This window comes from Oncorhynchus mykiss, chromosome 14, assembly GCF_057628025.1.
Source record: "Oncorhynchus mykiss isolate SJ-2025 chromosome 14, ASM5762802v1, whole genome shotgun sequence".
Lineage (NCBI taxonomy): Eukaryota > Metazoa > Chordata > Actinopteri > Salmoniformes > Salmonidae > Oncorhynchus > Oncorhynchus mykiss.
In genome coordinates, this window is record NC_143035.1 from 42,921,532 (window position 1) to 42,935,312 (window position 13,781).

At 46.7% G+C, this 13,781-nt stretch overlaps 1 protein-coding gene across 2 annotated transcripts in view; it reads left to right on the forward strand.

The window, feature by feature from the left end:
• The window catches only part of LOC110510432 (plastin-3), an 87,679-nt gene that overhangs the window by 38,329 nt on the left and 35,569 nt on the right, over positions 1–13,781 (forward strand). For both annotated transcript variants that reach the window (XM_036943589.2, XM_090198951.1), the window contains exon 9: positions 3,033–3,128. In XM_036943589.2, the coding sequence (XP_036799484.1) occupies positions 3,033–3,128 (96 nt within the window). The remainder of the gene's footprint in view (positions 1–3,032; positions 3,129–13,781) is intronic.

Here is a 13,781-nt window from a genome sequence, read left to right on the forward strand (position 1 = left end):
ACTCTCTGTGAAGTGAAAAAAGGTATGGACTGTAGGTGTGAGTAAGGATGACAACAGACAGAATGTGGTACCGTTTACAAGGACTTTATTCCTTTACACAGTATTATGGGGAAAAGGGGCTGGACGGAACCAAAGCAAAGAAAGTAAATCTCAAAGCCCCCCCTCTCCTATCTTACCTGCCTACCCACTACTTACCTAATTTAGCACCACCTGGTGCCCTAACCAAAATACAGGGGGTGGTCCGCCCAGGTCTTACCTAGTGTGCCTAGACAGTGAATATACTACGGGTATATGTATGCCCGCGGGCCTCTTGCCTAAACACTCCCAAGGTGCCTTCCCCTTCTCCCCTGGGAACAAATGAAACAGGATATTAAACAATTTCAAACTAACAAAGGACATCAAATAAGCTCTATCTGAGCAACAAACTCATAGAACATACCACTTCCCAGCAAAGAACTCCCAGCACAATCAACCTCCAGCAAAAAAAATATCTCTATCACAAACAATCGCTCTGCCATGACCTCACAGCAAATCTCTCTCAGCAATCCCTACCTCCAAATCTCTCTATGCAATCCCTACCTCCAAAAATCTCTCTTTGCAATCCCTACCTCCAAAAATCTCTCTAGCAAAATCTCTCAGCAATCCCTACCTCCAAAAATCTCTCTAGCAAAATCTCTCTCAGCAATCCCTACCTCAAATCTCTCCCTCCTGAATAGAACACTGGCTTTTATGTAGCTTCAGAATGAATGTGTAATTGGAGACAGCTGTGTCTTGACGAGGGGGCGGGGTCAGCTCTCCAATTAGCCCTGGAGTCGACCAATCAGCTGCTTGAGGGATTTCAGGAAGCCATTTCCTGAAATAAACACATGCAAGTACACAAACTACAACACATAAACTGGGGAACGTAACACGCCCACCACAAAAATTGCAAACCTAGTTTTGCAATAACAAAAGCCATCGCTTCCCCAGTTAGTAAACCCGTGATAGAGCGTCAGCAACCACATTCGCCGAGCCCTTCACATAAGCTATCTGTACATTATATCCTTGTACAATCAGAGCCCACCGCATAAGGCGGCGGTTCTGGTTGTACATTTGCTTCAAGAACACCAATGGATTATGGTCCGTGAAGACCATAACAGGCAAGGCACTGGACTCCACATATACCTCAAAGAACTGTAAGGCAAGCAATAAAGCCAGCGTCTCTTGTTCAATTGTAGAGTATCTTGACTGACACGAGTTGAACTTACGGGAGAAGAAACTGACGGGCCGATCCACTCCGTCTTCATCTTCCTGTAAGAGAACCGCACCCACCCCCACTATACTAGCATCTACCTCCAACTTAAAAGGTTTGTCAAAGTTGGGGGCGGCAAGCACTGGGGCACTGCAAAGTAGCGCTTTAGCGGACTCAAAAGCGTAGTTACAGTCCTTGGACCACTTGAATGGTACCTTGGGACTAAGCAGAGATGAAAGGGGAGCTACTACCGTCGAGAAATTCTTACAAAACGTACGATAGCACCCTACCATCCCCAGGAATCTGCGCAACTGGCGGCGAGTAGTGGGAGCAGGAAAAGCAATAATTGCTTCCACTTTGCCAGTTACTGGGCGCACTTGACCTCGTCCCACTTGTTTACCTAAGTAAGTCACTGTAGCCTTCCCAAACTCACACTTGGCCAAATTGAGGGTTAAAGAAGCATTCTCCAACCGCTGAAACACACTTTTCAAAGTGGAGAGATGATCAGACCAAGTAGACGAATGAATCACCACATCGTCAAGGTAAGCAGTACAATTTGGCAGATCTGCAAACACAATGTTAACTAGCCGCTGAAAAGTAGCAGGTGCATTACACATGCCAAAGGGCATCACAGTGTATTGTACGAAGTTATCTGGCGTAACAAAAGCCGATATGTCAGAAGCTCGAGAGGTCAGAGGCACCTGCCAATAACCTTTTAACAAATCTAACGTAAGCAGCAGAGCCAATTCTATCAATACAGTCATCTAAGCGAGGTAGAGGAAAAGAATCAGACTTTGTAACTGCATTTACGCGACGATAGTCCGTACATAAGCGGGATGTACCGTCAGGCTTAGGAACAAGAATACATGGAGAACTCCAGGAGCTGTTACTGGGTTTTGCCATCTCATTCTGTAATAAATAAGCTACCTCACTTTTCATTACCTCCCTTTTCTTAGCATTAACCCGGTACGGATGCTGACGTATAGGAACAGCGTTCCCCACATCCACGTCATGTTCCAAGATGGATGTGCGACTTGGAATGTCCTGAAACACACTGAGAAAACTGTTTATCAATAGGATAAGATCCTTAGTTTGATCGTTATCCAAATGTTCCATTTGAGAGGGTAACTTCTTCAGCATCTCTGAATTACATAGGCGTTCACCTTGCTGTAATGTATGGCGTAACTCCAACCCGTCCTCCTTATCCTCATCTAGGTCCCAGCCAGGCTTCAGCACCACCGCAGCCACACTGGAGACGGCGGGCTGGACCGGCTTACTTGAGGAGCTGTCGGGAGAATCGCGCACATAATACGTTTTCAGCATGTTAACATGACACACACGGGAAGAACGCCTTCGATCTGGTGTCTTTATCACATAATTGGTGTCATTGATTTTCTTTTCCACCAGATACGGTCCAGAAAAACGTGCTGACAGAGATGAGCCAGGGATTGGCAACAAAACTAAAACTTGATCCCCTGGTGCAAATGAACGGCCAACAGCCTTTTTGTCATAATGCAACTTCATGCGTTTTTGAGACGAGGAAAGAGACTTTTGGGCTAGGGATTGCCATGCTTCAGACAGTATCAGACAGTATCAGACTTCTTTAACTTAGTGAAGGTACCGTAATGAATGTTGAACTCTCTTTGACATCAACGTCCTTCCTTATAATTTAATGTATTTCTCTGACTTCAATTCCGGCATGTTTATTCAATTCCGGCATGTTTATGTGTTCTGTGTTGTCCTGCGGAGTATAACACTGTGTTTCCTAACTGGAGAGTAACTCTCTGACTGTCTCCTGCAGGACTCTAGGGCTTACTATCACCTGCTGAAAATGATCGCTCCTGACGGCAGCAAAGAGAACGAGCAACGCATTGAGATCAACATGTCTGGATACAATGTGAGTCCCTCTTCAAATCAACATGCGTGCAGAATCTATATACTGTATAGGGTCAGTTCCAGGGTCAGATCTAATACCATATTAACAATGTGCAGAATCTATATACTGTATAGGGTCAGTTCCAAGGTCAGTTCTAATGCCATATTAACAATGTGCAGAATCTATATACTGTATAGGGTCAGTTCCAAGGTCAGTTCTAATACCATATTAACAATGTGCAGAATCTATATACTGTATAGGGTCAGTTCCAGGGTCAGATCTAATACCACATAAACAATGTACAGGGATACTGGAGTGATGGAGGTAGATATGTATAGTGATGGAGGTAGATATGTATAGTGATGGAGGTAGATATGTATAGGGGGAAGGAGACAGGGATACTTGAGTGATGGAGGTAGATATGTATAGTGATGGAGGTAGATATGTATAGTGATGGAGGTAGATATGTATAGTGATGGAGGTAGATATGTATAGGGGGAAGGAGACAGGGATACTGGAGTGATGGAGGTAGATATGTATAGAGGGAAGGTGACAGGGATACTGGAGTGATGGAGGTATATATTTATAGAGGGAAGGTGACAGGGATACTGGAGTGATGGAGGTAGATATGTATAGTGATGGAGGTAGATATGTATAGGGGGAAGATGACAGGGATACTGGAGTGATGGAGGTAGATATGTATAGAGGGAAGGTGACAGGGATACTGGAGTGATGGATGTAGATATGTATAGAGGGAAGGTGACAGGGATACTGGAGTGATGGAGGTAGATATGTATAGAGGGAAGGTGACAGGGATACTGGAGTGATGGAGGTATATATTTATAGAGGGAAGGTGACAGGGATACTGGAGTGATGGAGGTAGATATGTATAGTGATGGAGGTAGATATGAATAGGGGGAAGATGACAGGGATACTGGAGTGATGGAGGTAGATATGTATAGTGATGGAGGTAGATATGTATAGGGGGAAGATGACAGGGATACTGGAGTGATGGAGGTAGATATGTATAGTGATGGAGGTAGATATGTATAGTGATGGAGGTAGATATGTATAGTGATGGAGGTAGATATGTATAGGGGGAAGGAGACAGGGATACTGGAGTGATGGAGGTAGATATGTATAGTGATGGAGGTAGATATGAATAGGGGGAAGATGACAGGGATACTGGAGTGATGGAGGTAGATATGTATAGTGATGGAGGTAGATATGTATAGTGATGGAGGTAGATATGTATAGTGATGGAGGTAGATATGTATAGTGATGGAGGTAGATATGTATAGGGGGAAGGAGACAGGGATACTTGAGTGATGGAGGTAGATATGTATAGTGATGGAGGTAGATATGTATAGTGATGGAGGTAGATATGTATAGGGGGAAGATGACAGGGATACTTGAGTGATGGAGGTAGATATGTATAGTGATGGAGGTAGATATGTATAGTGATGGAGGTAGATATGTATAGTGATGGAGGTAGATATGTATAGGGGGAAGGAGACAGGGATACTGGAGTGATGGAGGTAGATATGTATAGAGGGAAGGTGACAGGGATACTGGAGTGATGGAGGTATATATTTATAGAGGGAAGGTGACAGGGATACTGGAGTGATGGAGGTAGATATGTATACTGAAGGAGGTAGATATGAATAGGGGTAAGATGACAGGGATACTGGAGTGATGGAGGTAGATATGTATAGTGATGGAGGTAGATATGTATAGGGGGAAGATGACAGGGATACTGGAGTGATGGAGGTAGATATGTATAGAGGGAAGGTGACAGGGATACTGGAGTGATGGAGGTAGATATGTATAGTGATGGAGGTAGATATGAATAGGGGGAAGATGACAGGGATACTGGAGTGATGGAGGTAGATATGTATAGTGATGGAGGTAGATATGTATAGGGGGAAGATGACAGGGATACTGGAGTGATGGAGGTAGATATGTATAGTGATGGAGGTAGATATGTATAGTGATGGAGGTAGATATGTATAGTGATGGAGGTAGATATGTATAGGGGGAAGGAGACAGGGATACTGGAGTGATGGAGGTAGATATGTATAGTGATGGAGGTAGATATGAATAGGGGGAAGATGACAGGGATACTGGAGTGATGGAGGTAGATATGTATAGTGATGGAGGTAGATATGTATAGTGATGGAGGTAGATATGTATAGTGATGGAGGTAGATATGTATAGTGATGGAGGTAGATATGTATAGGGGGAAGGAGACAGGGATACTTGAGTGATGGAGGTAGATATGTATAGTGATGGAGGTAGATATGTATAGTGATGGAGGTAGATATGTATAGGGGGAAGATGACAGGGATACTTGAGTGATGGAGGTAGATATGTATAGTGATGGAGGTAGATATGTATAGTGATGGAGGTAGATATGTATAGTGATGGAGGTAGATATGTATAGGGGGAAGGAGACAGGGATACTGGAGTGATGGAGGTAGATATGTATAGAGGGAAGGTGACAGGGATACTGGAGTGATGGAGGTATATATTTATAGAGGGAAGGTGACAGGGATACTGGAGTGATGGAGGTAGATATGTATACTGAAGGAGGTAGATATGAATAGGGGTAAGATGACAGGGATACTGGAGTGATGGAGGTAGATATGTATAGTGATGGAGGTAGATATGTATAGGGGGAAGATGACAGGGATACTGGAGTGATGGAGGTAGATATGTATAGAGGGAAGGTGACAGGGATACTGGAGTGATGGAGGTAGATATGTATAGTGATGGAGGTAGATATGAATAGGGGGAAGATGACAGGGATACTGGAGTGATGGAGGTAGATATGTATAGTGATGGAGGTAGATATGTATAGTGATGGAGGTAGATATGTATAGTGATGGAGGTAGATATGTATAGTGATGGAGGTAGATATGTATAGGGGGAAGGAGACAGGGATACTTGAGTGATGGAGGTAGATATGTATAGTGATGGAGGTAGATATGTATAGTGATGGAGGTAGATATGTATAGGGGGAAGATGACAGGGATACTTGAGTGATGGAGGTAGATATGTATAGTGATGGAGGTAGATATGTATAGTGATGGAGGTAGATATGTATAGTGATGGAGGTAGATATGTATAGGGGGAAGGAGACAGGGATACTGGAGTGATGGAGGTAGATATGTATAGAGGGAAGGTGACAGGGATACTGGAGTGATGGAGGTATATATTTATAGAGGGAAGGTGACAGGGATACTGGAGTGATGGAGGTAGATATGTATACTGAAGGAGGTAGATATGAATAGGGGTAAGATGACAGGGATACTGGAGTGATGGAGGTAGATATGTATAGTGATGGAGGTAGATATGTATAGGGGGAAGATGACAGGGATACTGGAGTGATGGAGGTAGATATGTATAGAGGGAAGGTGACAGGGATACTGGAGTGATGGAGGTAGATATGTATAGTGATGGAGGTAGATATGAATAGGGGGAAGATGACAGGGATACTGGAGTGATGGAGGTAGATATGTATAGAGGGAAGGTGACAGGGATACTGGAGTGATGGAGGTAGATATGTATAGAGGGAAGGTGACAGGGATACTGGAGTGATGGAGGTATATATTTATAGAGGGAAGGTGACAGGGATACTGGAGTGATGGAGGTAGATATGTATAGTGATGGAGGTAGATATGAATAGGGGGAAGATGACAGGGATACTGGAGTGATGGAGGTAGATATGTATAGTGATGGAGGTAGATATGTATAGGGGGAAGATGACAGGGATACTGGAGTGATGGAGGTAGATATGTATAGTGATGGAGGTAGATATGTATAGTGATGGAGGTAGATATGTATAGTGATGGAGGTAGATATGTATAGGGGGAAGGAGACAGGGATACTGGAGTGATGGAGGTAGATATGTATAGTGATGGAGGTAGATATGAATAGGGGGAAGATGACAGGGATACTGGAGTGATGGAGGTAGATATGTATAGTGATGGAGGTAGATATGTATAGTGATGGAGGTAGATATGTATAGTGATGGAGGTAGATATGTATAGTGATGGAGGTAGATATGTATAGTGATGGAGGGAGATATGTATAGTGATGGAGGTAGATATGTATAGGGGGAAGGTGACTATATACAGGGTCAGTTCAGTACCATGTTTTTTGAGGACCCATGCTAAACTTTTTCAAGGGTGATGTGTGTTCACGATCAGCTCCCTGGTCTTACTGTTGTTGGTGTCCTGGCACCACACGGCCAGGTCTCTCTCCTCCTCCCTGTAGGCTGTCTCATCGTCGTCAGTGTTCAGGCCTACCACTGTTGTGTCGTCAACTAACTTAATGGTGGTGTTGGAGTCATGCGCTGCCACACAGTCGTGGGTGAACAGGGAGTACAGGAGGGGACTAAGCACGCACCCCTGAGGGGCCCCAGTGTTGAGGATCAGCATGGCAGGCGTGTTTTTACCTACTCTTACCTCCTGGCCCGTCAGGAAGTCCAGGATCCAGTTGCAGAGGGAGGTGTTTAGTCCCAGGGTCTTTAGCTCAGTGATGAGCTTTGTGAGCACTATGGTGTTGAACACTGAGCTGTAGTCAATGAATAGCATTCTCACATAGGTGTTCCTTTAGTTCAGGTGAGAAAGGACAGTGTGGAGTGGGATTGAGACTGCATGATCTGTGGATCTGTTGGGGCGGTATGCAAATTGGAGTGGGTCTAGGGTTTCTGGGATAATGGGGTTGATGTGAGCCATGACCAGCCTTTCAAAGCACTTCCTCCTCTCCACATGACAGCTGCTATAGCATTTATACGAAAGGAGGGTTTCCTGTATGTAGTCCGTGTGTGTGTGTGTGTGTGTGTGTGTGTGTGTGTGTGTGTGTGTGTGTGTGTGTGTGTGTGTGTGTGTGTGTGTGTGTGTGTGTGTGTGTGTGTGTGTGTGTGTTGTATAATGGAAGCATTTTCCTGTTGTTTTCAGAAGAGAATAGTTTTAGACCTGCCTCTTCTCTCCTGCTCTCCTACCCCTCTCTCCTGTTCTCCTACCCCCCTCTCCTGCTCTCCTACCCCTCTCTCCTGCTCTCCTACCCCTCTCTCCAGCTTCTCCTACCCCTCTCTCCTGCTCTCCTACCCCTCTCTCCTGTTCTCCTACCCCTCTCTCCTGCTTCTCCTACCCCTCTCTCCTGCTTCTCCTACCCCTCTCTCCTGTTCTCCTACCCCTCTCTCCTGTTCTCCTACCCCTCTCTCCTGCTCTCATACCCCTCTCTCCTGCTCTCCTACCCATCTCTCCTGTTCTCCTACCCCTCTCTCCTGTTCTCCTACCCCTCTCTCCTGTTCTCCTACCCCTCTCTCATGAAGAACTTCCTGGAACTTACTGTAGAGTTCATGTGAACCCAACTTGAACATAAAATATGCTAAACTGAGAGACTTTGAAAATCAAACCCCTCCTTATTCAAGGACTGAGTCCTCCTGCCTTTCTTCTATTGGATGAAACCCCTCCTTATTCAAGGACTGAGTCCTCCTGCCTTTCTTCTATTGGATGAAATCCCTCCTGCCTTTCTTCTATTGGATGAAACCCCTCCTTATTCAAGGACTGAGTCCTCCTGCCTTTCTTCTATTGGACGAAACCCCTCCTTATTCAAGGACTGAGTCCTCCTGCCTTTCTTCTATTGGATGAAACTCCTCCTTATTCAAGGACTGAGTCCTCCTGCCTTTCTTCTATTGGATGAAACCCCTCCTTATTCAAGGACTGAGTCCTCCTGCCTTTCTTCTATTGGATGAAACCCCTCCTTATTCAAGGACTGAGTCCTCCTGCCTTTCTTCTATTGGATGAAACCCCTCCTTATTCAAGGACTGAGTCCTCCTGCCTTTCTTCTATTGGATGAAACCCCTCCTTATTCAAGGACTGAGTCCTCCTGTCTTTCTTCTATTGGATGAAATCCCTCCTGCCTTTCTTCTATTGGATGAAACCCCTCCTTATTCCAGGACTGAGTCCTCCTGCCTTTCTTCTATTGGATGAAACCCCTCCTTATTCCAGGACTGAGTCATCCTGCCTTTCTTCTATTGGATGAAACCCCTCCTTATTCCAGGACTGAGTCCTCCTGCCTTTCTTCTATTGGATGAAACCCCTCCTTATTCAAGGACTGAGTCCTCCTGCTTTTCTTCTATTGGATGAAACCCCTCCTTATTCAAGGACTGAGTCCTCCTGCCTTTCTTCTATTGGATGAAACCCCTCCTTATTCAAGGACTGAGTCCTCCTGCCTTTCTTCTATTGGATGAAACCCCTCCTTATTCAAGGACTGAGTCCTCCTGCCTTTCTTCTATTGGATGAAACCCCTCCTTATTCAAGGACTGAGTCCTCCTGCCTTTCTTCTATTGGATGAAACTCCTCCTTATTCAAGGACTGAGTCCTCCTGCCTTTCTTCTATTGGATGAAACCCCTCCTTATTCAAGGACTGAGTCCTCCTGCCTTTCTTCTTCTGGGATGGTCAACACGTGAAGTGCCTCATTTCCTGTGTTACACAATCAGACCCATAATGAGCTTCTGCTCATTTGTTGTATCTTATCCAATCAGAGAGCAAGACTCCTGTACATGTAGCCAATCAGAGGTCAAGGCTCAGTACATGATTCAGCAAAGCACGTACGCTGTGAACACTTCCTGGAAAGACCTGGCAGAGAGAGAGTGGGAGGGAGAGAGAGATGGGACTGACGTACGGGGGAGAAGGGAGGGTGATAGAGAGAGAGATGGGACTGAGGGAGGGGGAGATGGGAGGGAGACAGGGACAGAGAGAGACAGATGGGAAGGAGAAAGAGATGGGACTGAGGGAGGGGGAGATGGGAGGGAGACAGGGACAGAGAGAGACAGATGGGAAGGAGAAAGAGATGGGACTGAGGGAGGGGGAGATGGGATGGAGACAGGGACAGAGAGAGACAGATGGGAAGGAGAGAGAGATGGGACTGAGTGAGGGGGTGATGGGAGGGAGACAGGGACAGAGAGAGACAGATGGGAAGGAGAGAGAGATGGGACTGAGGGAGGGGGAGATGGGAGGGAGACAGGGACAGAGAGAGACAGATGGGAAGGAGAGAGAGATGGGACTGAGGGAGGGGGTGATGGGAGGGAGACAGGGACAGAGAGAGACATATGGGAAGGAGAAAGAGATGGGACTGAGGGAGGGGGAGATGTGAGGGAGACAGGGACTGAGGGAGGGGGAGATGGGAGGGAGACAGGGACAGAGAGAGACAGATGGGAAGGAGAGAGAGATGGGACTGAGGGAGGGGGAGATGGGAGGGAGACATGGACAGAGAGAGACAGAGAGAGAGATATGAGGGACGCAGGGACAGGGAGAGAGAGAGATGGAAAGGAGGGAGAGAGAGATATGAGGGAAGAAAGGAGAGAAGGAATGAGACAAGGAGAGTCTAGGAAGAAAGGAGAGAGGGAATGAGGCAGGGACAGACATGAAGAAAGGAGAGAGGGAATGAGGCAGGGACAGACATGAAGAAAGGAGAGAGGGAATGAGGCAGGGACAGACATGAAGAAAGGAGAGAGGGAATGAGGCAGGGACAGACATGAAGAAAGGAAAGAGGGAATGAGGCAGGGACAGACATGAAGAAAGGAGAGAGGGAATGAGGCAGGGACAGACATGAAGAAAGTAGAGAGGGAATGAGGCAGGGACAGACATGAAGAAAGGAGTGAGGGAATGAGGCAGGGACAGACATGAAGAAAGGAGTGAGGGAATGAGGCAGGGACAGACATGAAGAAAGGAGAGAGGGAATGAGGCAGGGACAGACATGAAGAAAGGAGAGAGAGGGAATGAGGCAGGGACAGACATGAAGAAAGGAGAGAGGGAGTGACAGGAAGGAATGAGAGAGGGAGTGACAGGAAGGAATGAGACAGGGAGAGACAGGAAGGAATGAGACAGGGAGAGACAGGAAGGAATGAGACAGGGAGAGACAGGAAGGAATGAGACAGGGAGAGACAGGAAGGAATGAGACAGGGAGAGACAGGAAGGAATGAGACAGGGAGAGACAGGAAGGAATGAGAGAGGGAGAGACATGAGGAAAACAAGGTCTCCTGTATTTTAAAGAGCTCTAGGCACTTGGTAACATTACAGTGTTCCACATCACTGTAATGAGTAATGTGTGTGTGTGTGTGTGTGTGTGTGTGTGTGTGTGTGTGTGTGTGTTCCACATCACTGTGAGTAATTTAGAGAGCTTCTGTAGGACTGTAATATTGTAATGGCCCTTCACAGCTGCTGTAGCTCTGCCTCTGGGGCCTCAGACTCTGGGGGCTCTGTCTCTGGGGCCTCAGCCTCTGGGGGCTCTGTCTCTGGAGGCTCTGTCTCTGGGGCTCAGTCTCTGGGGGCTCAGCCTCTGGGGGCTCTGTCTCTGGGGGCTCAATCTCCCCCTGTATATAGCCTCCACATTGACTCTGTACTGGAACCCCCTGTATATAGCCTCCACATTGACTCTGTACTGGTACCCCCTGTATATAGCCTCCACATTGACTCTGTACTGGTACCCCCTGTATATAGCCTCCACATTGACTCTGTACCGGTACACCCTGTATATAGCCTCCACATTGACTCTGTACCGGTACCTCCTGTATATAGCCTCCACATTGACTCTGTACCGTAACACCCTGTATATAGCCTCCACATTGACTCTGTACCGGTACCCCCTGTATATAGCCTCCACATTGACTCTGTACCGGTACCCCCTGTATATAGCCTCCACATTGACTCTGTACCGGTACCCCCTGTATATAGCCTCCACATTGACTCTGTACCGGTACCCCCTGTATGTAGCCTCCACATTGACTCTGTACCGGTACCCCCTGTATATAGCCTCCACATTGACTCTGTACCGTAACACCCTGTATATAGCCTCCACATTGACTCTGTACTGGTACCCCCTGTATATAGCCTCCACATTGACTCTGTACCGGTACACCCTGTATATAGCCTCCACATTGACTCTGTACCGGTACCTCCTGTATATAGCCTCCACATTGACTCTGTACTGGAACCCCCTGTATATAGCCTCCACATTGACTCTGTACCGGTACCCCCTGTATATAGCCTCCACATTGACTCTGTACTGGTACCCCCTGTATATAGCCTCCACATTGACTCTGTACTGGAACCCCCTGTATATAGCCTCCACATTGACTCTGTACTGGTACCCCCTGTATATAGCCTCCACATTGACTCTGTACTGGTACCCCCTGTATATAGCCTCCACATTGACTCTGTACCGGTACACCCTGTATATAGCCTCCACATTGACTCTGTACCGGTACCTCCTGTATATAGCCTCCACATTGACTCTGTACCGGTACACCCTGTATATAGCCTCCACATTGACTCTGTACCGTAACACCCTGTATATAGCCTCCACATTGACTCTGTACCGGTACCTCCTGTATATAGCCTCCACATTGACTCAGTACCGGTACCCCCTGTATATAGCCTCCACATTGACTCTGTACCGGTACCACCTGTATATAGCCTCCACATTGACTCTGTACCGGTACCTCCTGTATATAGCCTCCACATTGACTCTGTACCGGTACCCTCTGTATATAGCCTCCACATTGACTCTGTACCGGTACCCCCTGTATATAGCCTCCACATTGACTCTGTACTGGTACCCCCTGTATATAGCCTCCACATTGACTCTGTACCGGTACCCCCTGTATATAGCCTCCACATTGACTCTGTACTGGTACCCCCTGTATATAGCCTCCACATTGACTCTGTACCGGTACCCCCTGTATATAGCCTCCACATTGACTCTGTACCGGTACCCCCTGTATATAGCCTCCACATTGACTCTGTACCGGTACCCCCTGTATATAGCCTCCACATTGACTCTGTACTGGTACCACCTGTATATATCCTCCACATTGACTCTGTACTGGTACCCCCTGTATATAGCCTCCACATTGACTCTGTACCATAACACCCTGTATATAGCCTCCACATTGACTCTGTACCGGTACCCCCTGTATATTGCCTCCACATTGACTCTGTACCGGTACCCCCTGTATATAGCCTCCACATTGACTCTGTACTGGTACCCCCTGTATACAGCCTCCACATTGACTCTGTACCGGTACCCCCTGTATATAGCCTCCACATTGACTCTGTACCATAACACCCTGTATATAGCCTCCACATTGACTCTGTACTGGTACCCCCTGTATTTAGCCTCCACATTGACTCTGTACCGTAACACCTTGTATATAGCCTCCACATTGACTCTGTACCGTAACACCCTGTATATAGCCTCCATATTGACTCTGTACCGGTACCCCCTGTATATGTCCTCCACATTGACTCTGTCTGTACCTGTACCCCCTGTATATAGCCTCCACATTGACTCTGTACCGTAACACCCTGTATATAGCCTCCACATTGACTCTGTACCTGTACCCCCTGTATATAGCCTCCACATTGACTCTGTACCTGTACCCCCTGTATATAGCCTCCACATTGACTCTGTACCGGTACCCCCTGTATTTAGCCTCCACATTGACTCTGTACTGGTACCCCCTGTATTTAGCCTCCACATTGACTCAGTACCGTAACACCCTGTATATAGCCTCCACATTGACTCAGTACTGTAACACCCTGTATATAGCCTCCACATTGACTCTGTACTGGTAACCCCTATATATAGCCTACACATTG